A 26,042-nucleotide genomic window follows, 5' to 3' on the forward strand; every position below is an offset into this window, starting at 1 on the left:
ATCTTTTTTAGTGTCATCCTTATATAAAAATATAGAATCATAGTTATTTAACCAGGGCTTCAGTGTATCAAAATTATCAAGGATGTGTTTAAAGAGCATGCTGGGAGTGCCAAGCAAACTCTAATGTCTTTTAAAACATGTCTTTGTGTTTTAATTTAATTGTATGATAGGATCTTTTAAAGCATAGATTTTTATGTTATGCAATAAGCACTGACTTCCATAATGTAGCTATTGTTGAAAATGTATTAAAAGCTCATGTTTACTTAAAGCACGTATCTCCACTTCTGTGGCAGAGCATTCCTATTGTTACTCCTCTTCTCTCACAACTATTGTAAAAAAAAATTTGACCTATATAAATGGCTTGGTAAGCATGCCTAGTGCATTGTAGCGTTCGTAATCTTTGTCACCTGCTTTAATGAAATAACATATCCAGCTTGTGGCCTTACATTCATTATAGTGGTACCTCTTTTAAATTTTAAAATATAGATAATTTTGATGTTAAGATAAGAAAAGGAATAAACAAACTTTTGATGAATATGCAGATATTCATACAAATACTTCAGCCTCATTGGTTAAGAACTTACATGAGGATAATTCTACTACCAGTTCTGTTGTGAGCAACAAACTGAATAATGACCAGTAGAAACAGATTTTGTATTTTAGTTCAGGTTAGTATAGTTCCTAATCAAAGTTATCAAACATCCACCCTATTGACTTGGTCTGTGATATTCCAAAAAATAGATTAGAACTCCATTCTTAATTATCCAGAGGTCCTTGTCAGCTGCTATTAAGTAAAATAGGGAATAAAAAAAGTTTTCAATATCTTATGAAAAAGTACAAGTGGTTATTATGTAGTGTATCAGAGAAAGCAGTATTTTGGTTTTATTGCTGTTTCCATTGCTCTTTTAATCTATTGATAAGTTAATTCTGAAACTTCCACAGAGCTAACAATTTAAAAAAAAAATGACTTCATAAAATGACTACAAAATGTAAAAAAAACTTGGGAGTTTCCATTCCAAGATACACACAAAACTGTGTATATATAATTACAAACAATTGTTTACAGAAATAAAACCAGACCTAAATAATTGGAACAATACTAATTTTTCATGGTAGAACCAGTCAATATAATGAGAATGATGATGATATCTAAATTTATTTACTTATTTTAATGCAGTACCAATCAACTCACCAAAAGATTACTTTATAGAGCTAAAAAAATAATAAAGAAATTAATATGGAGAAAAAACAGGTCAAGAATCTCAAGAGAAATAATGAAAAGAAATGAGAACGAAGGGGGACTAGCAGTTGCCAGTCTTGAACTTTACTACAAAGCAGTAATTATTAAAATAGTTTGTTACTGGTTAAGGAATAAATAGATTGATCAGTGAAACAGATCAGATATGTAACATACAGAAGAAAATATATCTAGTGCTCTAGTATTTGATAAACACAAAGAAGACTACTGTGATGAGGACTTACTATTTAACAAAAGTTGTTGGGAAAATTAGACAGCAGTATGGAAGAAATTAGATTTAGACCAACACTTTATGCCTTATACAAAGATAAACTCCAAACCTAGATATAAAAGGGTCACATCATAAACAGATTAGAGAAAAATGGGAAAAATTAACATACTAGATTTACGGATAAAAGAAAAGTTCATGACTAAATAAGGAATAGAGTTCACAGAAAGTAAAAATGGAAAATATTGATTACATTGAATTGAAAAGATTTTGCACAAACAAATCCAATATAGCTAAGATTAGAAGGAAAACAACTGGGAAAAAAATCTTTGCAGCAAATTTCTTGATAAAGGTCTCATTTCCAACATATATAAGGAACTAATTCAAATTGATAGCCATTCCCCAGTTGATAAATGGTGTAAGGATATGAACAGGCAATCTTCAAGAAAAGAAGAAACGTAGGCTATTAGCCATATGAAAATTAGAGGATGTAAATTAAATTAAACCTCATATCCATCAGATCGACAAAAATGACAAAAAGGAAAATGATAAATTTTAGAGGGATGATGGGAAACATTGATGCACTGTGAATGAGTACAACTTTTGAATGGGTGAAAGCAATTTGGAATTACACACAAAAAGTTACTAAACAGTGCATCCTTTCACTCAGCAATACCACTGCTAGGCCCATACCCAAAAGAGATCCAAAAAAAGAGGAAAAGGTCATTTATGTATAAAAATAGTCATAGTAGCTCTTTTTATTGTGGCAAAAATGTGGAAACTAAGATAATATATAACATTTGGGGAATGGTTGCATAAGTTGTGATATATGAGTGTGATGGAGTTATATGTTGAAATGAGGAAGTAGATTATTTTGAAAATACAAAGGAAGACTTATATGAACTGAAGCAGGGTAAATGAAGCAGAACCAGAAGAATAATTTGTATTATAACATCAATATCATAACAATGAACAGTTTTGAGAAAAATGATGAAGAATGAAATGAGCAGAACCAGAAAACCAATTTATAAAATAACAGCACTATAAAAACAAACAATTTTGAAAGCTGATTAATATATATATATATATATATATATATATATATATATATATATTTTTGGCTAGGCAATGGGGTTAAGTGACTTGCCCAGGGTCACACAGCTAGTAAGTATTATATGTCTGAGGCTGGATTTGAACTCAGGTCCTGCTGAATCCAGGGCCGGTGCTCTATCCACTGCTCCACCTAGCTGCCCTGAAAGCTAATTAATATTGAACATTTGTGATTCCAGAGGACCAATGATAAAACATGCTATCTATGACAGAGAGGTGCTAGATTTAGGGTTTAGAAAGACATAAACATATTTGCATTGTATCTATTGAAGGAACTTATTTTGTTTGATTCTGCATGTTTGTTCCAAGAAATTTTTTTCCCTTTTTTTCCAATGAAGTAGGAGTTAGAGAGTAAATAGATTTATGTTAATTTTTTTTAAAAATATTGAGATGAAGGGGTACTCCAGATATGAAATGTTGCATGCATTTTCAGATGAGGTCACTGGTTCTTGACTGTTTTATTTTGTTACAAGATATTTCTCACAAAGTGGGAGTAATCTGTGTTTGTAATGTAAAACAAAAAAAAATCACCATCTTTCAAAACTTCATGTTCTTAATGATCAAATTTAATGAATGGAAACCTACTATTTTATTGTCAGATGAGCACAAACATTTATCTGTCCAAGGAAGAAGAAGAAATGTGCCATAATCAAAGAATAATGTAGCTCCTGATTGACTCTGTTCGGTATTCAGGTCAAAGGGTGGAAACCATTAAGAGAAAATTATGCTACAATGAAAAGCTGACAGTTTTTTAAAAAAGTTTTTTTTTTTAGTAAATCTTGACAATCTACCTCCAAAATATGACCTTATAATGTTAAAGTATTCACAACACTCTCCTCAAAATACTGCCTTTCTCATCTAAAATAGCCTAATTATGGCCTTTCAGAATGTTGTGCCACAAAAGATTGTGACTTCACTAAGTGAAAAAACGTTTTCAATAATTGCTAATGTCACTACTGACAGGACACCATGAATCAATATCCTTTTTATGATATTTTAACAATGAAAAATATAGTTCATTTGAACATTTTGTGTCTGTTCATACTTACTTTATTTTTGACCAATTAAATGATGTCCTTTGTATTCTCAAAATCGACTAGTCATCAGTGATATCTGTCCATTTGGGTGACACATTAACTAAATCTGGAGGCACTGTGAGAGCTCAAATGAAATGTAAAAAAAGAAACAGTGAAATATTTTAAGCATATTGCTATGAACATTATCCTAGTAGTTTACTTCAAGTAAACGAAACAACTGTTTTTATTTTTACTTTTTTTTTGGTGTTAGACTTTTTATGCCTTTGTGGGGAAAATTTCATCAGGACCCAGGTTGAAAGGCTTTGAAGTTCCTGTCAAATGCAAGATGGGCATGCAGAGCAAAAACAATGTCTGTTGTAAAGCAAAATTTAATCTGTCATTTTATAAACTTAACAAGAGCATACTGAAACTACTTACCTTTCTGAAGCTAAAATGAAAGCCAGGAGTCTAATCCATGAAATCAATTTATTCAAGTTCATTTTTGCCCTTCATTTGATATATCCTGTATTCTGGATAGTAGTAAATTAAGGTAAATTTAAATGCCCGATCTTAGCTTATTTACTGCAGTAGTAGGGTTGGAAAATTCCCTTTACTCTGGTCATGACAAGTGTCCCTGAATATTTTCAATCCATTTAAAAAATAAATTTTAGTGATATTTTTTGGTTTTAGGTCACTCACATTTCACAATGTAACCTTTTCCCCCCTTTAAAAAAAAGTTTTAGGTTTATTTCTCTCTGTCTCATCCAGGCTCAAGTGCAGGGGCTACTCATGGCCCACCTACTGATTAGGATCGAAGCTTTGACCTGCTTCCTTTTTGACCTGAACTGGTTTGCCCCTCCTCAGACAACCTGGTGGCCCCTTGCTCCTTGGAGCATACCACATTAATGCTGAGCCTAGTTTAGACACTGCATTAGCAGAACCCAATGCAGCTCAGAACTCCCTTGCTCAAGACCTGCCAGCTAGTAGCTGACATTATAGGCATATGGCACCATACTCAGCTCAGTCCTCTTCTGCATGAGATCAAGTTGGTCACTTAGGACTGTGTTCCTCACAGGGATAGGCTGCCGGAAAATCTGGCATGGCCTCTAGCTCCTAGACTTCAAGTGGCTTGCTCTCCCAACCTTTCGAAGCATACAAGGTTGCAGCCTGTTCAAATACTTTTTTTTTTTTTTTAAATCTAAGAACCAGAAAACAGAGAGGCAAAGAACAGAGGCCTGTATTTTTGGGCCACATGTTGGTCCAGGTAGGGGGATGGGCAGTTGACAGCAGAAGGCCACTGCAGCCTCTGTTAATGCTACTCTCAGATTTGTGGTAGCTGAGAGCCAATAGTAGCCTATCCTTGGTTACTATCAAAGAACGAAAAAGGGCCAAATCATCCAATCGTTGTCTTTTGTACACATTCTCATTATTTGCTCAGCAGCCAATCTAAAGACTACTCTTTACCACATGTGATGGGTACAGGAAATAGTCACAATACCTGGACACTCTCTGAATTGTGGAGTAGGGTCCTTCCATTGCATGTGATTTGAAGCAGGTTCCTCAGTCTTTATTTTTTTTTTTTGGAGGTAGTAGCAGGCAGAACAAACTGATTGCTCTGAGAATGACAGGCCTGCATTATACATAAAAATAACAACCTTTTTGTTTGAATATCCAATTAGTGTTGACCTTTAAAGACAATTTAAAATCCTTGGATATACACTTAATGAAATATACTGCACACACCTATCTATGCAGGTTATTTATAATTTCGAACCATAGCCTAGTTGCAAAAGTTCTGGATTTTCAGAATCACAAAATCAGAGAATCATAGAATTTGAGATTTGGAATCTACCTCAATGGCCATCTAGATGAACCTGTGCATGAAATGATTCACCCTATAACACTACCAAATACATAGTTTTCTAGCTGTAGCTTGAAGACCTCTGAAGAGATGGAATTCCCGTCCCCCTCACACTCCTACCCCTGATAGTCCATTCCATTTTTGGACGGTTCCAATTATTAGGAAGTTTTCCCAGACAAAACCTATATTGACTTCTTTCTAACTTCCACCCAATATTCCTAGTTCTGCCCTGTAGGAACAAATGGTTTAAGTCTAATATCCTTCACAAATACTTGAGAATAACTCTGATGTTCCCTCTGTTTTCCAGTCTAAACATGCCTAGTTCCTTAACTAATCCTCATATGAAATGGACTTAGTGCCCTTCAGCATCCTAGTTGTCTTCCTGTGCATACTCTTAAGCTTATCAATGTCCTTTTAAAACTTTGGCATTCAGAACTTACTTCAAATAAGATCTGAAATAATGAAGATAATTAAAACAGGGTACAGTGAGACTATCATCCCCCTATTACCAGAAGGCATGCCCCTTTTAATGCAACCCAAGATCTCATTAGCTTCTTTTGGGCTGCCAGATCACATTGATGATAAGTATTGAATTTATAGCTCATTAAAACCTGTAGATCTTTTTTAAGAACACTTATTGTCTATCCATGCTTCCTCCATCTGATAAATTTAATTTTTTGGTGCCCAAATGAAAGATTTGACATTTATGTTTATTCTATTTCAGCTTTTTAGATTCAATTGACTATTCTAGTCTTTTATGGATCCTGACTTTTATTATCCAGTATAGTAATCATCTCTCCGAGTCCTCTATAAATCTGATGATCGACATCTTTATTCAAGTCATAGATTTGTTAAATATCACAGGGCCAAGCATAGATCTGCAGCAACTTGCTAAAGATTGCCTGTCATGTTGACATTGGACCATTAACAACTACTCTCTGAATTCTTTTAATTCAAGTGTGCAAAATTTTTTAATAGGTTCTATATTACCAACAAAACCTAGCAGGAATAGAAAGAAAAAGAAATTCCCATTAAAATAAGTATAAAATTATTTTATTAACACTTGAATTGAACTACTCTGGTCATGTTAAGTCCAAAACTCAATTTCTTTGGTCCTTGTTATTGACCTAATAGAGATCTGATGTTCAAGAAATACTGGGAATGTTTATAAAAATAGAAGAATAAGAACCATTTCCTAGTAGATAAATGGTCATATCCTTTTGCCTGGGAGACAAAATACAATTCTTTCTTAAAGAAAGAAAAACAAGCTATCAATCATCACATATAAGTATGTTTCAAATAATGAATATTAAGACAAATATTTATTAAAACAATTCTGAGGTTCTACTTTACATCCTTCAGATTGACAAAGATGATAAAAAAAGATAAATGACAATCGTTGTAGGATATGTGGTAGGATGGGTACACTGATGTTTTGTTTGTGGATTGTGAATTAATGTAGCCATTCTGGAAAACAATTTGGATTTATTTCTCAAGAATCACTAAACTTCGTTCCTGTTGACTTAGCAATGCCACTGTTAGGCACATGCCTCAAAGAGATAAAAGAAAGAGGGAAAGGTCCTATATGCCCCAAAGTATGTATAGCAGCATTTTTGTTGTAACAGAGAATTGGAAACAAAATTGGTACCCATTAATTGGAGAATTTTGAGCAAATTATGGTATATGAATGTAATAAAAATTACATTATGCTCTAAGAAGTGATAAATGGGATGCATTTAGACAAGCTTGGGAATATTTTTATGAACTGCTCTATTTATATGGATATGTTCATGTTAATTCTTGTTAGGTTAATAATAATAATTAAAAAAAGATAACAATTGTTAAATAATTACAGTTTTATAGAGGAAAACAGCTTTGAATAACTTAAGATCTCTGATGCAGTGACTGGTTGTGACTTCAGAAGATAGATGATAAAGCATGCTTCTCATCTCTTTACAAAAAGATGATGACATGGAGATTCAGAATGAGACATGCATTTTCAGATGTGGCCAGTTGAGACTGTTTTGCTTGACTCTATTTGTTATGGGTTTTTGTTTTTGTTTTTTTTTGAGGGAGAGAATTATAAGGGGAAGATACAGTGTTTAAAAAAAAGTAAAAAAATATATCAACAAAACATTTAAAAAATACAGAGAAGACTAGAAGTTCAAAAGGAATGCATATAGAGCACTGTTGTAGCTATCATGTTAAATTTAATATATACTTATATATTTCATACATACTTTAAGAAATTAACCTGTCTGTAAAAGATTAATAATTTATTATTTAAGCATCTTTTTCTCTCCTATTTATATGGATATATTCATGTTTATTAATTCTTGTTAGGTTAATAATAATAATGACAAAAAAAAATCCTTCAAAACCCAAACCCTTCTTACCATTCCAATTGTATTACATGTTACTTTCCTTCTTGCACAGTATGTTCTGCTGATCTAGTCTTCTTTCTATACCTTGATACTCTGTCACTTGTCTCTGGGACATGCTATCCCCCCTGGCTGGAATGAACTTCTTTCTTTCTGCTACTTCTGGGAATTCCTGGTTTCCTTTTAGACTCAAGTACTACCTTCTACAAGATTCTTTTCCTGGTCCCCCTATTTGTTAGCTCCTAGTACTCTCTTCCCTTCTTTTGTATATGTTCTGTATATGTTTGTATTTTGTCTCCCTTGGTATAATGTAAGTTCCTTCAGGTCAGAAACTTTCTTTTTGTCTGTCTGCCTAGTCCTTAACACATTGTCTGGAACATTGTATATCATTAATAAATCCTTTTCAATTGATTCATCAGTGGCATTGGAACTACCACATTTAAACTGCTATATGAGGAATGACATAAAGATGAATTTGGGAGGAGAAAATGGATAGACCATATAGATAACAGAGGGAATCCAAGCTGAAAGTGATGCAATTTTTAAAATATTAAGGAATTGTTTTTATTGATTGTATTTATTGTATCTCATTGAGAGGACAGAATACCAAAACATGGATAAGCTCATGGATACTATTGTTACCTCTTCCCCCTAAAAAAGTAACTGAGAAGATGTCTATAATTACTGAATGCATATGTCTATTTTCTCATTTTTATAAAATGTTATGAGAATAGCCTACACACATATGGAGGGTGTCTTTAATGCCTTATACAGAGGGGACAGACAGACATTTCTATGACAGATCACGTTTTCATAGTTATACAATTGACTGAAAAGTATAGAGAATATAAGATCCTACTGGGCTTGTTGTTTGCTGGTTGCTTAGGCTTTACTGACCTTATCTAACATATGGTAGGCCAGGAATGTGACTAGACTGGTAGTTGAGACAATGACCTTGCTCCTGGGCTTGTCTTTGACTCTGCCTTTTTTCTGTCCACTTATCTACAGGGAAGGATGAAAGAAGCTTGGAGTTGAAAAACTGGGGAACCTAGTGCCCAAGAGCCTTTACATGGATAATGATGAGGCATAGTTTAGGCTTTAGAAGTTAAAATCAGGAGGTTTACTTGTCATAAGTGAGGTCTCCAGAGAGACTAAAAGCTATTTAATCCAAAGAAAAGGTAGATTTGAGACTAAGGGCACTAACTCTTTAGCTAAGAGTGTCCTTTCTCCTCTTTGTTTTAATGAGCTTGATGCCTGGAATTGATAATTTCTAGATAGAGTTTAGAGGTTTCATAACTAAGACTCTTAAGGCAATGAGACAGGTTAGTCTGTAAATACTGTTAGTCTGTAAATAAGAAGTATTTTTTCATAGCACTTCTGCTCATCAATGTTTTTCTGTGAACTACAAAATTACCTTTTTGGCTTTGAACTAAAAGATCCAAACAGAAGTAGCACTAGAGATTGTCTCAGATGAAGCCAAACAGTCTTCAGTCAGAAGCAGACAGAAACTCCATATCCATGTAGTCCTCGAGGGATTTGAACTGGCCATGCTAAGAGAAGGCTGTGGTTAAGCAAAGCAGCTTTTGGAGTTGACTGTGTTTAATAGAGCAGTTTTCAGTGGACCAACATCTAGTGGGGCTTACATATCAATGCTGAGAGTCTTGTAGAGCAGTATCCAGCTGAGATCATATGTTAGAGTGGGGAGCAGGCCTGATGGGGTGGTGTGATGCTATCACCAGAAGACATCAGTCTCTCTAAAGCATCAGAAGCATGAGTTGTCCCTCTCTACATGTACCTTGGCCAAACATATTTCTTACACGTTGGCTTTTCCACTCCCATTCCCTACATACATTCATGTTTCTCACTGATGGTGTGTATTTGTGAGAGATTTATTGGGGAAACATTTTATTGCTACTTTTCTTACTATGAAATTTCATTATATATTTTTGCTTTGAACTAATTGTCATATCTGACTATTAAAGGTAGGGTATCTGAGCTGTTGTTTTAGGGAGTACAAACAGGGCTCTTAACAGTATTCAAGTTAATAAATACTTTAAAAATAAGTTGCACGTAATAGAGACTTACTGTTTCATATACAAATCTCTTTTTCTTTCTTTGTATATGGCCATGATCTTATTTGTCAATGTTTGTCAAATTCATAATTTTAAAAAAAGAAAATTTTAAAAGATATAGAACAGTAGTATCCTTTTTCTGAGCTTTGTTTGCCCTGTATAGTGACTCTCTAAGAAATAATTTGGATGTGTCAACCTTTCTAGTTAACATTTACACTTAACAATTCTAGAATTTTATTTTAATTTACTATTACTTATGAATAAGGGTAGAAATAGAATGATGCTGTTAATCTGATATTTTATTCTGATTTAATTTCAGGAGAAACTGGCTCTCAGACAGCAGCTGAATGAATTGAAGCAGCAACTATTGCAGCAGGCAGAATATTGTACAGAAATGGGAGCAGCAACATGTACCCTTTTGTGGAGTGTCTCCAGCAATGAGGAAGTAGTAAAAGCCATCTTAGGAGGAGTGAGCATCCTATGTGAACTAGATATGATGTTATAGTTTAACATTAAATAACTTAAAGGACATGGTAGTTATATTAATACTTTTATATAAAAGACCCAGTTCTTTGTGTCTTTTTTTCCCAGTCACCAATGGAGTGAAGCGGGGTTGTTTGCTTGCTTCCATGCTTTTTAGCATGATAAAAATTTTGAATTCTGTGGATAAGTTCACTTACCTTGGCAGTATACTTTCCAGGGATGTACACAGATGATGAGGTTGATGCATGCATAGCATTAAACTAGCTCAGCATTTGGGAGGCTCCAAAAAATGTGTAGGAGAAAAGAGGTATTAGGTTGTCTACCAAACTGAAGGTCTACAGAGCTGTTGTGCTGACCTCATTATTGTATGCCTGTGAAACCTGTACAGTGTATGAGCACCATGCCAGAAAATTGAATTGCTTCCGTTTGAATTGTCTTAGGAAGATTCTGAAGACCACCTGGTAAGATAAGGTACTGGACACTGAAGTTCTTTCTCGAGCTGAAATGCCAATCATTCAAACTCAATTGCAGAGAATGCAACTCCATTGAGCTGGCCACGTTGTTTGAATGCCAAACGTATTTTTGCCTAAAAGACTATTTTACTGAGAACTCACACAAGGAAAGCCTCACATGGAGGCCAGAAGAAGCGCCAACAGAACACGATCAAGATCTCTCTGAAGAACTTTGGAATCAGTTGTGAGGATTGTCCAGCATAGTGTGCCCACATCAATGAAGGCGCTATGCTCTATGAGCAAAGCAGAATTGTGGAAGCTCAAAAGAAATGTGTGAGATGTACATATTTAGAGATATCTTCCTTCCAAATGGTCATACAGACTATTTGTGCGTGACCTGTGGTAGAACCTTCTGGGCTTGTATTGATATGATCCCCCACAGCCAGACACAGTGTAAGTTGACCCCAATATCATGATGTCACTTTGGTCTTAAGAACTAAGGAAAAACAATAACACTAATAATCACAATGGGAGACACAAAGAAATAATATAAGATTTTCTCTTCCCTTAAAAAACTTAGAGCTTAAGCTTTTCATGGAGATGAGACATGTACATAAACAGCTGTAATACAAAATCATATATAATAAGAGCCACACGTTTAGTCTATATTTATATTTAGTATAGGTGTTAAAGGAGAGAGTACTTATAGCCAGACTGAAAAGGGAAGGAGATGACATTTGAGCTAGACCTCAAAGAGTGGGCTGGATTTTGAGAAGTGGAGATGGTAAGAGGAACGTTTGAGGAAGTCAAAGCAGCAATGACTTGATGACCCCCCGAGGGTGACACTGGCATGGAATGTTTATGTGGCACGTGATAAGACTAGGAAGCAAAGTCACAAACTCCTATAAAGAGTCATAAGGAAATTTAGAAATCATCTCATAGTCCTGCTGCCAGAAATGGATTTTCAGAGAAGTATGTATTGATTTGTTCAAGGTTGTACAGGAAGGAAGCGACAGAGCGGGAATTTCCTTTTGCCTCATCACTCTGCCTTTCGTCTCTAAAAGATCAACCTTGTAAATATGAGATGGGGAGGTATGGCTAGATAACAGTTCATCTGAAAAAGATTCATAAGGTTTAATAGATTAAAAGCTCAAAATGAACCAGTGGTATGATATAGTTCCTAGAAAAGCAAATGTGATATTTGGCTCCATTAAGAGAAACTTAGTGTCTAGTAATAAGGAAGTGATATTTCCCCTGTACCACATCTGGAGTGTTCTGTTCTGCTTACATAAGATGTGCCACATTTTATGAAGGACATTGATGAGCTGGAGAATATTTAAGGAAAGAAATCAGGGTGGTTAAAGACCTCAAGTTCATGCCTCAAGTTCAAGATCTATCAAAGGAAATGGAACTTTTTAGCCTGGAGAAGAAAAAAAAATATAAGGGGAACATAATAGTTGTCTTCTAAGAATCTGAAGCAATGTCACACGGAACAATCTGTTCTAGGCAGCAGACATATGTGGTGCAGCAGATAGGTTGATTGAAGTCAGGAAGACCTGAGTGCAACCCAACCTCAGACATTTACTAATTGTGTAATCTTGGCCACTTCACAACCTCTCTGAGATTCAGTTTACTTCTCTGTAGAATGGGGATAATAACAACTGTAATATCTACCCCCACAGAGTTGTTGTGAAGTTCAAATAAGATAATGCATATAAAGTACTTGGCAAACTTTTTTTTTGAGCAACTGGTTTAATGAGGTGATTTCTACATGCACTACCTGAAATTAATAAATTTCATAATTCATTGAAGTACAGAACATTAAATTCCACACCTCAACAGCAATAGTGATGGGTGTTCCTTTCCCATCCCAAGTCCTTAGTAGGCAGGCAGACAGACTGGCCCAGGTTGCTATTAAAACAGGTCCTTTGTTTCCTTGTACAAAGAATCCAATTTAATCCACACTTATTAAGCACCTACTATGTGCCAGACACCATGTTAAGCACTGGGGATACAATTAATAAAAAGAGAGTCCCTTCCCTTAAGGATCTTACAATCTAAAAGGGGACACAATACACAAAAGGAGGCAGGAAAGGCGGGGAAGGTATAAGGGGAGATAGAGACACCAGTGAATATCTTGTTCTGTGGAGGTGAAACCAGAAAAAACAGCAGATACAAAGTGGAGTGATCTGAGAATCTGGTTTCTCTTCTCTATAAAAGAAGGCATTGGGAGGCATTTGGTACTCCTCCCTCTAGTCCTCCAATCAGAGGGGAAAGGAAGCTGAGGGAGATTGTGTCAGTCAGGGCTTAAGTTAGCAGTATGGTGGTGAGTTTGGAAGTGATAAATTCATCTTGTTATGTGGAGTGGAAACCAGGCAGAACAGTAGTTGCAAAGTAGAGTGCTGTTATTGCTATTAAAACAGGTTCTTTGTTTCCATATACAAAGAATAACTTTGATTAGTATGAAATTGTATTAAAAATCAGTGGTATAAAAAGCTATAGGATCATTAACACCTTCCTGGTACTACTATTGCTCAAGACCCCACTTGATGCTGAAACTACCATTTTCCCACTTGGTAAACTTTTAAAACACTGTGTATATGTATCAATAATTGTTATTGTTATTGGACCAGCAAAAGACTCAATGGGCAGGGAAACCAGGGGGGCATTGCAGTATTCTAGGCATGACATAATTTGGGCCTGACTTAGTATGGTGGTAGCGAGAATAGGAAGGAAATATTAAGATATTATAAAGGTCAAATCAATAGGACCTGGTGATGTGTTGTAAATAGAGATGAACCATACAGGAAACAGAACACAGGTTTCAATAATTAGAAGTATGTAATAACAGAGATATAGACATCAATTGGAAGAGAAAGTTTGGGGTATGGGTATTGAAAGTAAGGAGTTGTTTAGATTTTTGTTTCTGAAAGTCAGTGTTTTACTTAGTGTATGGTTTAATACATAGAATAAGCATAATAACATTTTCTATCATATCTATAGTAAAAACAAATTGTTTTCATTTAGTCTTACCTTTTCCATGCTATGGATTTCCTAATTTCTTTACCACAAACTTCTATTTGACCTCATAGTTTTTGATACTATCAGTTAACCTTTCCTCCTGGATACTGTCTCCTTCCTTGGTTTCCCTGACACTCTTAGGTTTTACCTATTTGACATCTCTGTCTCTTTTGCTGGATAGATCCATACCCCACCTCCTACACATGAAATTCCTCAGGATTATCCTTGGCCCTCTCCTTCTCTGACCATGCTCTCTTGATGATGTCATCAGCTTTTGTGAGTCCAATGATCTTCTTTATGCAAATAACTTTGAAATCTATCCATCCTAATCTTTCTCCTGAACTTCAGCTCTTTATTACCAGCATCTCAAGCTGGATCTCAGTAGGTCCAAAATATTCACAATGACTTTATAAATCCATCTCCTGAACTTTCTGTTGTGGGCATTGTAATTCTTCTGTTTATCGCAGATTTATAATGTCAGAGTAATCCTTGACTCTTTTCTTTCCCTCCTCTCCCATGTCCAGTAAGTTTCAAATTTTTGTCAATTTTACCTCCATATCATCATTTACATCCACTTTGTTTTCTTTACTCATGCAGCCTTAACCCTAGTTATGGCCTTTAAATTGTCTTACCAGGACCATTACATTATCATTCTAATTAGCCTCCCAGTCTCTTCCCTCCCTAATTGATCTTCTACACAGTTGTCAAGTTGATAATCCTTTTTTTTCTTGTTTTTTTTTGGGGGGGGCGGTGAGGCAATTGGGATTAAGTGACTTGCCCAGGGTCACACAGCTAGTATTATGTGTCTAAGGCCGGATTTCAACTCAGGTCCTTCTGACTCCAAGGCCAGGACTCTATCCACTGCGCCACCTAGCGCCCCAAGTTGATATTCCTAAAACACATCTGACAGCATCACTCAAGAAATCCTCATTGGCTACCTACTGCCTTCAGGGTAAAATATTCTTAGCCTGACATTTAAGTCCTTCAAAGTCTGGCTCCCATCTGTCTTTCCAGTATTGTTTCATCTGACTTCACTTTGTGTACACTCTCTTTCAGTCATAATGGCCACTATGTGTTGCTCATACATGACATTTCAACTCTTCCTTCCTGCCTTGCCGTAGGCTCTTTCTCATGTGTGCCTCAGAATCCTGTATTTCTTTCAGAACCACAGCTCAGGTGCCACCTCCTATGCAAAATCCTGATCCTTCCAGTTGTTGGTATTCTCTTCCTTCCAGAAATTACCTAGTATCGATGTTCCATTATCTGTGTACATACTGTATATCCCTAGTAGAAAATAAGCTCCTTGGTGGTAGGTACTGTTTTGTTGTCTTATAATTTAAGTGTTTTGCGCTGAGTAGGTGCTTAGTATTTGTTTAATTGATTTAATTGGTCCTGGAAAAAGACAGAGTAATGTTCCCTGCTCTGTTTTTAAAAGCTTTCAAGGAGTATGACTCTTTAATTGTTCTTTCCAAACTTTCAGGGTAAGGCATTGAAGTTTTTCAGTATCACTGGACAAACAATGGAGAGTTTTGTAAAATCATTGGATGGCAGTATAAAACAGGAGCTGGATTCTGATGAAAATCAATTTGTATTTGCTTTAGCTGGAATTATAACTAGTAAGTCATTTTTTGAGTTAATTTATCTTTACATAATCTGTCTAGAGAATATGTTATATTGACATGGTACTGGCCAGTACATTTTGTTCAGTTACATATGCACACAAAGATCTTTTTTATGACATGTCTCAAACCACAGTGATAACTAAAAGTTTACATTAAAAAAATCCTGAAGTTAATATAAAATTTTATTGATTTTCTGTTTAAATGGGGAAACACTTTAAAAATCCAGAGTTTCAATTCTTTTCAAATTAGCCTCTTATATTACCATGTTTAATCTGTGTACTATTATGCATGCTAAGTTAAGTGCTATTTTAGTTTTTCAAAAGGCTTCATAGAGAAATTCTCCAAATTCTAAAATGAATATAAGGAAACCATGCTGTTCTTAGGCCAGATTTAGGCTAATATGGTGGATCAGACTCAGGACTGGAATGAAATTAGATCCTTGCAGACCATTTAACAAAAAATCTGGATGTGAAAAAATAATTAAAAAAAAAACTGTCTACATCGCTTAGAAGAATAGGGCTACTAGAAGAATAGGAGACTACTAGTAGTCTCCTAAGAGAAACCCCAAAATAAATACTGTCAACAAGGTAATAACCAAAGTTTAGAGCTCCTAGATGAAAGAAAACCAAAAAAGAAAGAGTTCAAGTACCAATGAACCACCATCAGGATCACAGAAGACTTGGCTGCTACTTTTTTAAACAGGAGATTTTGGAATGTGGTATTCCAAAAGGCAAAAGATAACAGTTTATAAACCAGAATAACCTATTTTGCAAAATTGAGTATAATCCTATCAGGGGAAAAAAGGATATCTTTTTTTTTTTTTGGGTGAGACAATTGGGGCTAAGTGACTTGCCCAGGGTCACACAGCTAGTAAGTGTTAAGTGTCTAAGGCTGGATTTGAACTCAGGTCCTCCTAACTCCAAGGCCAGAGCTCTATTCACTATGCCACCTAACTGCCCCTAAAAGTATGTCTTTAATGAAATAGAAGACTTCCAAATATTCCTGATGAAAAGGTCAGAACTTAGTAGAAACTTAGAAACACAAATCAGAAATCAGGGATAGCGATCATGATTTTAGAAAAGGCAGCCATAAAAATAGATACTACATTATACTTACAGACACTTTAAATAATGAATTAATGTCCATACTGTATGTGCCTACATGCGTGTGCATAGGCACACACACACATAATAGTGGAAGATCTCACTGTATTCCCTTCAGGACTAAACAAATCTAACAGAAACCTATTTATTTTGTTTTTTAAATTTTGGAGTACTGTAGTGTGAGGAAATGAGGATTAGGAGTAGGGTAGCCAAAAAAAGAAAGAAAAAGAGAAAAAGAAGGAAATGAGAATTATTGAAGTATTTTTTCTCTCTCTCTTTTTTTTTTTCCTTTTTAGGCAATCGGGGTTAAGTGACTTGCCCAGGGTCACACAGCTAGTAAGTGTCAAGTGTTTGGTCTGAGGCCAGATTTGAATTCAGGTTCTCCTGACTTCAGGGCCGGAGCTCTATCTACTGCGCCACCTAGCTGCCCCATTGAAATATTTTTAAAAAATGTACAGAAGAGAATAGAATGGAGGTCAGAAAGAATGACACAATTAGGACCATTTAAATTACATATTGAATTTATCATATATAATAAAAACAATCAAAATTTCATTATAGATGCAAAAAAAGCTTTTTGACAAAATCCAACTGTTGTTTACATTAAAAAATTTGCAAAGTGATATGATAATGATATTAATATGATAAATAGTATTTATCTAAAACTGAGAGCCAGCGTTATCTGTAAGGAAGAAACAGGAAACCTTTTAAATAAAAAGGGTAAAGCTATTATGTCCATTGTCATCACTATTACTTGCTATAGTTCTAGAAATTGTAACTATACTAAATAAGTCAAGAAAAAGAAGTTTGAGTAATTGGAGAGATATCAGTTGCCCATGCAAAATTAATGTCTCACCAGTTATTTGTCTTTTAATAAATAATATATTTTAATGATATAGGAACTATATAATAAAATAGTAAATAACAGTGATGATAATGATAGGTGACATTACTATTTAAACTGACATACTCAGCGCTGTAACAATGAAACTACAGAAGAGTTATTATGTAGAAATAGGCAAAATAATAACAAATGTAAAAAAAGGTCGAATGAAAGGGGGCCTAACTGTACTAGATCACAGAGGGGGTGTTTGATTCTACACTCCCCCCACCACCCAATGTTATGTAAAGATGAGTAGTTTTAATGTTTAAGAAGGATGTGTCCTTTCTTTGTTCAGGTATTAAATCTCTGATTTCTTGGAGAATGGAGCAACACATTTGCCTGAACAAATAAGCTTGCCACACCTATGGAGGGTTTTTAAATGTCTGGGTCACAGATGAGTGTTAGACATGGGAGAGTTGGAGGCCATTGTGCAGGAAACCCTCGTGCCTCTCCCACAGGGCACACCAGTTTATTTGAGACATGAATACTTGTGTACTGATATATGTTATATTACTGTGCTCATTATGAGTTTAGAAGCTATATCAACAATTTGGATTTTGTGGTAGTTCATCCATGTTCAGTTTTTGGTATTTGTAAGCAGTGCCTAGGCTACTAGCTTTAATGGTGACATGATTCTAGACAGTTTGCTTGCGATGCTTGTAAGATTTACCTGATGACCTGGAAACTTAGAGTGCTTTATCTCTTTTGGAACCCAGTACCTTTCTGAGGATTTTCTGAGTGTTTTCTTTTTAAGTTGAACTGCTTGACCTCCATGTGGATTGCCCTTTGTGTTGCAGGGGTGGAATAGGGAAATTTTAGGTGCCCTGTGTAATGATGACCTAGATAGAATTTTTTGCTTGAACCTTGAGTTGGATTGCCTATGTGTTGCCAGAATCCCTGGAGAAATATTGGATACCCTTATTTTTCTTCCAGCGACTCGCATGAATTTTTATCAACTAATTACAACAGTAATAATAGTAATAGTAATAACTAGCATTTATGTAGATTTTTAAGGGTTTGCAAGATACTTTGTATATATTATCTTTTGATTCTTACAACAGTCCTAGTAGGTAGGTGCTATTATTATCCTCGTTTTACAAATGAGTAAACTGAGGCTGAGAGAGGTTAAATAATGTGTCTCCAGGGTGACGTAGATAGCCAGAGGCAGCTAAGTGGTACAACGTATAGGGCACTGATCCTGGAGTCAGGACAACTTGAGTTCAAATACAGCCTCAGACACTTACTAGCTGGGTAACCTTGGGCAAGTCACTCAACCTCTGTTTGCCTCAGTTTCCTCAACTGTAAAATGAGGATAATACAGTACCTACCTCCCAGGTTGCTCTGCGGATCAAATCAGATATTTGTAAAGCACTGACTGGCATAGTGCCTGGCACACAATTATTCCCTTTCCCTTCCCTTCCTCTGAGGCAGAATTTGAACTCAGGTCTTAACTCCAATACTTTCTAGTACATCATCTAGTTTAGTTTCTCCCTTGAAGGGTTTACATTAACTTCCAGTAATCCTAGATTCACTCATCCCTGTGGCAAAGCCTCACATTTCTAGGAGCTCTATAAGGACTCACAAACAACAAATAACTAGGCATTGGTAGATGCAAGGTTAGCTAGGTGGTGCAGCAGATAGAGTGCCAGACCTGGAGTCAGGAAGTCTCATTTTCCTGAGTTCAAATCTGGCCTCAGACACCTAACTAACCGTGTGACCCTGGGCTAGTCACTTAACCCTGTTTGCCTCAGTTTCCTCATCTGTAAAATAAGTTGGAGAAGGAAATGGCAAACCACTCCAGTATCTTTACCAAGAAAAATCCAGATGGAGTCACAAAGAGTTGAACACAACTGAAATGACCGAACAACAACAAAGGGAGACACATGCATATCTTCATGCCAGATATATTTTCCTTATTTGTAAAATGGGGATAATAGCACCCACTTCCAAGAGTTGTTGTGAGAATAAAATGAGATAATATTTGCAAAGCACTTTATAAACCTTAAAGTACTATATGCATGCTATTATTATTATTAATTATTATTGTAGTAGTAGTAGTAGTAGTAGTAGTAGTAGTAGTAGTAGTAGTAGTAGTAGTAGTAGTAGTAGTAGTAGTAGTATTTGAAGTTGACATTACTGACCCGTATAATTAAATTTTGTCAATAGTGGTGATACTTTCCTTGTTTTTCTCCTGGTCCCACTTAGTAACTTGTGACTTTATCATCTCGATTAAAAGTCACTAGTAAACACAAACATGTTTTGAGGCAGATGTTCTCTTCCTTGGCTTTGCTATATGGTAGTCAGCTGGCTTTTCCCTCATCAAATATTCAAATACTGATAGTTTAACAGACATTTAGTCTGGGAGCATAACATAATATTTATTCTGCTTCTGAATACATGCTTTAATTAAAGTAAAACAGTTTTCATTGCAAAAGGAATTGTTTGTTCATCACAATAGGAATATCTCAACTACCTTAGTTAAAATGCTATGGTTGTCAGTTCAGCTTTATGGCCTGTCAATTCTTGGGCTAAAATAATTTTTAATCGACTTTTTAATACATTCTGTAGTTCTGAAGCTGAAATCAGATATTATTATGCACTAAGAACAACCTCTTTTAACTATTTAAATCTTGGAACCATGTGAAATTTAACAGTGAACTTTATTTATTTTTCTGTTGCAGATGTTGCTGCCATAGCTTGTGGTCGTGAATTTCTGGTTAATTCAAGTCGTGTGCTGTTGGACACAATAATGCAACTTCTGGAAGATTTGAAGCCAGGACAGTGTACCAAACTCAAAGTGTATGATGGATAATATTAAAAAGATGAAGCTTATTTACTTACTGATTAGAATGTATTGAACTAATCTATCAATTCACTTGGGAATATTTTTTTAAAAATTGAAAGGATAAATTTCTTGGTGAGTTAAGGGAGCACTGTCTTGTGTATGTATGTGTGTGTATATATATACATATTTGTATGTGTATACACACATATATACATATGTATGCACATACTATATATGCATGTATATGTGTGTGCATATACATATACACACATACCTAGGAATATGGACTGAACCTGTTATTCATTGAATTGGGAACTCCTGGCTGAGGAAACTCCTTCTAATATGCAGGTCAGTACCTTCTTTGCAGCTTACAGTATTAGGGAGTTACCTAGAGCACAGAGATGTTAAATTACTTGCCCAGAGTCATGTAGTCAGCCTGTGTCAGAGATGGGACTTAAACTCAGTCACATCTTTCTGGCTTCAAGGCCAGCTCTCTATGCATTCTGCTGTTCTTATATATATGATGTACTATTAAATCTTAAAATTGCACTGAGACTTTTTTGACACCACATATACAAACATATATTGTGTGCATATGCATGCATACATGGATATATATGCATATACCTACATGCTCATATCTACATATGCACATTATATATTATCTGTCTCTCTCATGTGTGTTTGTGCATATATACACAAATGCAAACATTGAATTCATATTCATTCATTCAAATATAAATTCAGATTAATTCAGATTCTGAACTTCAATTCCTTAGGCCAATCACTAATTTACAAAGAGGGTTTTGTAACACCTCAAGGTAAGACATAGTGAATAGAATGCTGGATTTGGAGTCAGGAAGACCTGAATTTGAATCCTGCCTCAGACACTAATTAACTCTGTAATACCAGTCAAATCACTTAACCTCTGTGTGCCTCGAATTTTTTTATAAAATGAGAGAGTTGAATTGGGAGTCCTTTGGAGTCCCTTCCTACCCATAAATTAATCTATAACACCATGGTCAAAAATTAATTTTAATCCATTTTATTTAAAATACATATATGTGTGATGTAACACAAATGAGGAATGTTTATAGAATTAAACCAAAATTTTGATATGTGTTGAAACTCCAAGGTTAGTAATCACTGCCTTTCATGATACAACAGGAAAAATATTTAAGTTCAGATTTATTTTCTTGCTTCATTTCATCTGGTTTAAGTTTTGTGTTTAGATGACATCGACCTGTCAAATCAGATTATTTCACTTGATAATCAATTTTATTTTTTATTCCTTTTTGCAAATGCAAAGATAATTAGTGAGGTTGCAAATATTTTGTTCCTTAGTCTCTTCTTTATAGTTGTAATTACCTTTGTTGTGCTTCTCTTTGGGAGTATTTATGGGTAAAATAATCTGTTCACCTCTGTTGTTGTTGTTATTGTTTTGCATCAATTCCCCAAATGTTTCTTTTTTCTTTTTTCTTGAATGTACATCGATTTCATTAATGATTAGGCTCAGTTTTGTGGCGTGTTATTGCAGTTCTCTATTTTTGGACAGTATTATTCTGTTTCCTTCTCTGATTTCTTATAGCTTAAAACTAATTCTTTGCTATTTGAATTGCATTTCCTTCATATTTAACATCTTCTGGATGTTTGCACATTTTGTTGTTTGTGCTTAAAATTGTTTAGTATAACCACTACATGTCTTAAAGTTTGGAACAAAGGGATTTTATTCTGGTGGCAATTTGTGGGTTCTCTTAATTGATGTTTTATTGTCTATACTCAAAAGTTTTTAGCAGTGAGTGCTCTTGTGTTGTTTTCTATAGTATGGTATTTAAGCCTTTTGATTTGTCATGTATTTCAAGGAGACCTGTGATTCTTAAGTTCTCTCTGCACATCCTCTCTTAAAGGTCAGTCACACCAGCTTATGTAGAATTCATTTGCTGTATTGATTTGTTGCCTTTTGCTTCTCTTTGACTAAATTTTCCTCCTCTGCAGTATTTTTGTGTTCCAAATTTGTTGTTCTATTTTTCAAAGCTTCTGTTTTTTTTGGAGAGATTCTCCTTAATAGATTCAGTTTTTCTTATTGTGCTATTTTATACTTCTGTGTTGAGAGCTTTAATTTCTGACCATAATTTAACTTCTTTTATGAATACATTTCTTTTTTGAACTGTGATGTCATTGGTCCTCTTCAAAAACAAAGGAGGCACAACAACTTCCAGCTATTTAAGTTGTTCCTTATTTCTTTAAGGAGCACTTTGTAATTGAATCTCTACAAGTCATTTGTATGCTTTGATAAATCGATTGCCAAATATTTTATATATTTTGTAGCTGTTTTGTTTTTTTTAACTTTAACAATCTTTGTATTTTAAAACGTCCTATGTGAATGCTCAGGCTTTCTTTATCCTGCCCTATATCAACTTTTGTGTGAATGATCCAATCGCTAGGGTAATAGTCTTATATTGGTGGGATCATCTAGCAAGACTTACCCTACTAAACAATTGAGTGATCAATAGAAAGATGATTAAGATGCTCAGAGGCATAAGAGTTTTAGGAAAAGAGAAGCCAGAAGTCTCTGACAATGTCTTCCTGACAGATAAAAGGGAATAAGTACCCTATAGAAGCCTACCTAAAGCTCTAGGCTACTTTAATCCGATTCTGTTCCCTGGTGGTTGCTTCTTTTATTATAATTTCTCTTCAGACTTAAAATATTTTTATGCCTAATCACTTAGATACTTTAAGCCTGAAAAGCTATCATGGCCTGTAAATGAGTCCTCTGGCAATCTGTACTTTTTGATGTGAGTCCAATGCAGGTATAGTACTTCCACCCATACATGCCTTTGACATAATTCCACCCATCTCTAACACAAACACTCTTTCACCCCAAATCTTGTAAACCTCTATCTAACTTTGCTGAATTTAGATGCAGGAACAAGGAGTTTTTACTTTTACTGAGCAAGGAATTTGTTACTCAGACTAGGCATATAAACCCTGGAAAAAAAGTCTGCATGAGTTAGGGCCATTTCTACATGTTTGGATGACTGGTATCCTATATATTTAGCCCGTTAAGCCTTACACTTAACCTAGGGGTTACTATGTTTTCCTGTCCCCATTCCTAGGATTCTTCCCATAAGGTTTGGTCTAGTAGAAATATCTCACTAATAAAAAAAAAGTTTGACAAGATCTAACTAAGCTATTCATAGATGTTAGTAATTGACATATAGTGCTAATGACTAATTAGAAGATATGAGATTGCCTTTAGATGGGTCAGTTGCCCAATTATTTCTGCGGGTAAGGCTGATAAAGGATAACTCTTCTTTGTTTTAAATTTTGGTTACCACTCTTTTTGTCCTACCTACTTTACTGAAGACAAAAGTCTGGAAAGGGATAAAAATATTATTTCCTAATATTTTCAGTTTTATTAAAATATTTTAACGTACTTTCATAGTATCAATGTATGTTTTTATTTTGGAGGGTATTTTAGAGGTTTTTGTAGAATTTCTCTACCTTGAAGAGATACTGGCACAAAAATTCAATTATTTTCTTGATCACATTTTTTGCAAATTCTTATCATGTGCATTCAAGGAGTAAAGACAAAGATGATGAAAAATGTTGGAAAATATGGTTCAGGAGTAGAGAATAAGAGAAGCCAAAGGCTACAACACAGAAGCCTCATGCCTATCTCTGCATCACAAATACAGCTAGGTCCAGTTTAGTGCAAATAATGAGTCCCTTGAAGTGATCACTTTATTCAGAATTGCTCCATTCAGAATTTTAATTTTATGTAAAATGTGGTAATTGGTTCCAGGCTAATAGAAATATGCATAACACATATAACAACAAAGGATAATAAAAATGTATTTCTGATTCAAGTTTATTATAGTCAATCATCTTATACTTTACTTTTCCCACCTACCCCTATATGCTGAGATATTCAGAGAGGAACAGGCCTCTTTGCTGCTCCTCAAATGTGAAACTCCATCTTCTCACTCCAGGCATTTTCACTGGCTATCATCCACACCTGGAATGCTCTCCCTCCTCATCTCTACCTTAAGTCCTAACTAAAATCTCATCTAGGGGAAGCCTTTTCTGATCCCTCTTTATTTTAGGGTCTTCCCTTTGTTGATTATTTCCAGTTTATCTCGTATATAGCTTGTTGCTACATTGTTGTTAGCATATTTTCTCTGTCATTAGACTGTGAACTCGTGGTTTTTGTTTTTTTTTCCCTGTGAGGCAATTAGGGTTAAGTGAATTGCCCAGGGTCACACAGCTAGTAAGTATTATGTGTCTGAGGCTAGATTTGAACTCAGGTCCTCCTGACTCCAGGGCCGGTGCTCTATCCACTGTACCACCTAATTGCCCCAGACTATCCACTACTTAAGAAGTCCTTAAGACTATCTTTTATACACTTCTCTGTATCCCCAAGGTTTGGAATAGTGCTTAGCACATAATAGGTGTTTAATAAATATTTAATAACTGATTATAGAAAGCAAAATTTAAAATAAAAAATTACTGAAGATTATTATTGACTAAACAAGTGATTAAAGTAATTAAAGCAAAATTCAAAATTCATTTTTAAAAAATTACGTAACATTACACCTAAAGATATGTTTACAATGATGATATGATAAAAAAAAACATTGTTATTATCATTTAAACTATTTTAGTAGCACATACTGAAATATCTTTTTTTGCTGATAAGTTCAGAGAACTTTGTCCACATCTTGAGGAATTCATATGCTCACATTCTCACACAATGAACCAAGTGTAGTTGGATGAGCCAGAGTGTTACCTAAAATTGATAATGCTTTAAATGAGATAGTTTTGTCCTTGCAATATTTTTCAAGAGCTGGGCTGAAATAACTTGAAAACTAGTCTTCAAAAGCAAGTTTAGTTACCCATGTTTTTTTTGGAGACTTCGTTAATTCAGAGGTCTTTCTTGAAGTTCGTTCTCCTACCATGGTCCATTTGCTGGAGGTCAATGAATCAGGAGTCAAAGCTAGAAAATTTAAAAAAGAGTTGTTTTTTGTTTGTTTTTGGTGAGGCAATTGGGGTTAAGTGACTTGCCCAGGGTCACAGAGCTAGCAAGCATCAAATGCCTGAGGCCAGATTTGAACTCAGGTCCTCCTGACTCCAACGCTGGAGCTCTATGCACTGTGCCACCTAGCTGCCCCCAAGGAAGAGTTTTTGATGACTGCTAGCTGGTGGGCTGTTGTTGGGTGGACAGCCATAGCTCTGAACACCAAATCATTAGGTTTATCCTCTTATTGAATAAAATACAGACTGAAGATTTGTCCCTTATTTATATGATACCGTAGCTCCTTTCTCTGACTTCTACGGTTAATTTTTCTGGGGAGAAAACTTCCAGACAGCAATGGAGGCAGTATATAGTCCTAGTACATGTACCATTTCTGTACTTCGCTGGACATAAGACCTGGAACTCCATCCAGTAGTGCAGGATAGGTCAGATTTTAGCCCTAGCACAAAGTCCTGAGTTAAGAACTGAAGTTGTAGATAGATATGAACAAATAGGAAAAAAAAAAGCCTATTGTAATGAAGATATGGGTTAAAATAATCCTAACAAATTTTAGAGGAAGGAAATAATTCAGAAAAGAACAATTAATTAGAAACTAAAAAAAAAAAAAAAGAATGAATTGGCCGTAAAGACGGTTTAAGAGTAGATGTAAGAAATGGGAAGACCTGAAATGAGATTTTAAAAAATGAAATTAGAACCCTTGGAGAGAGAGTAAACATCTTAGAGGGAAAAGGCACAATCTTATTCAAGTAGTC

General features: G+C 35.1%; 1 protein-coding gene across 1 annotated transcript in view; it reads left to right on the forward strand.

The window, feature by feature from the left end:
- Positions 1–26,042, forward strand: part of HSF2BP (heat shock transcription factor 2 binding protein) — a 94,513-nt gene that overhangs the window by 37,232 nt on the left and 31,239 nt on the right. The window contains exons 4-6 of the mRNA XM_027843640.1: positions 10,226–10,375; positions 15,343–15,478; positions 20,152–20,269. Of these exons, the coding sequence (XP_027699441.1) occupies positions 10,226–10,375; positions 15,343–15,478; positions 20,152–20,269 (404 nt within the window). The remainder of the gene's footprint in view (positions 1–10,225; positions 10,376–15,342; positions 15,479–20,151; positions 20,270–26,042) is intronic.

This window comes from Vombatus ursinus, unplaced genomic scaffold (assembly GCF_900497805.2).
Source record: "Vombatus ursinus unplaced genomic scaffold, bare-nosed wombat genome assembly UNPS02014924.1, whole genome shotgun sequence".
Taxonomy (NCBI): domain Eukaryota; kingdom Metazoa; phylum Chordata; class Mammalia; order Diprotodontia; family Vombatidae; genus Vombatus; species Vombatus ursinus.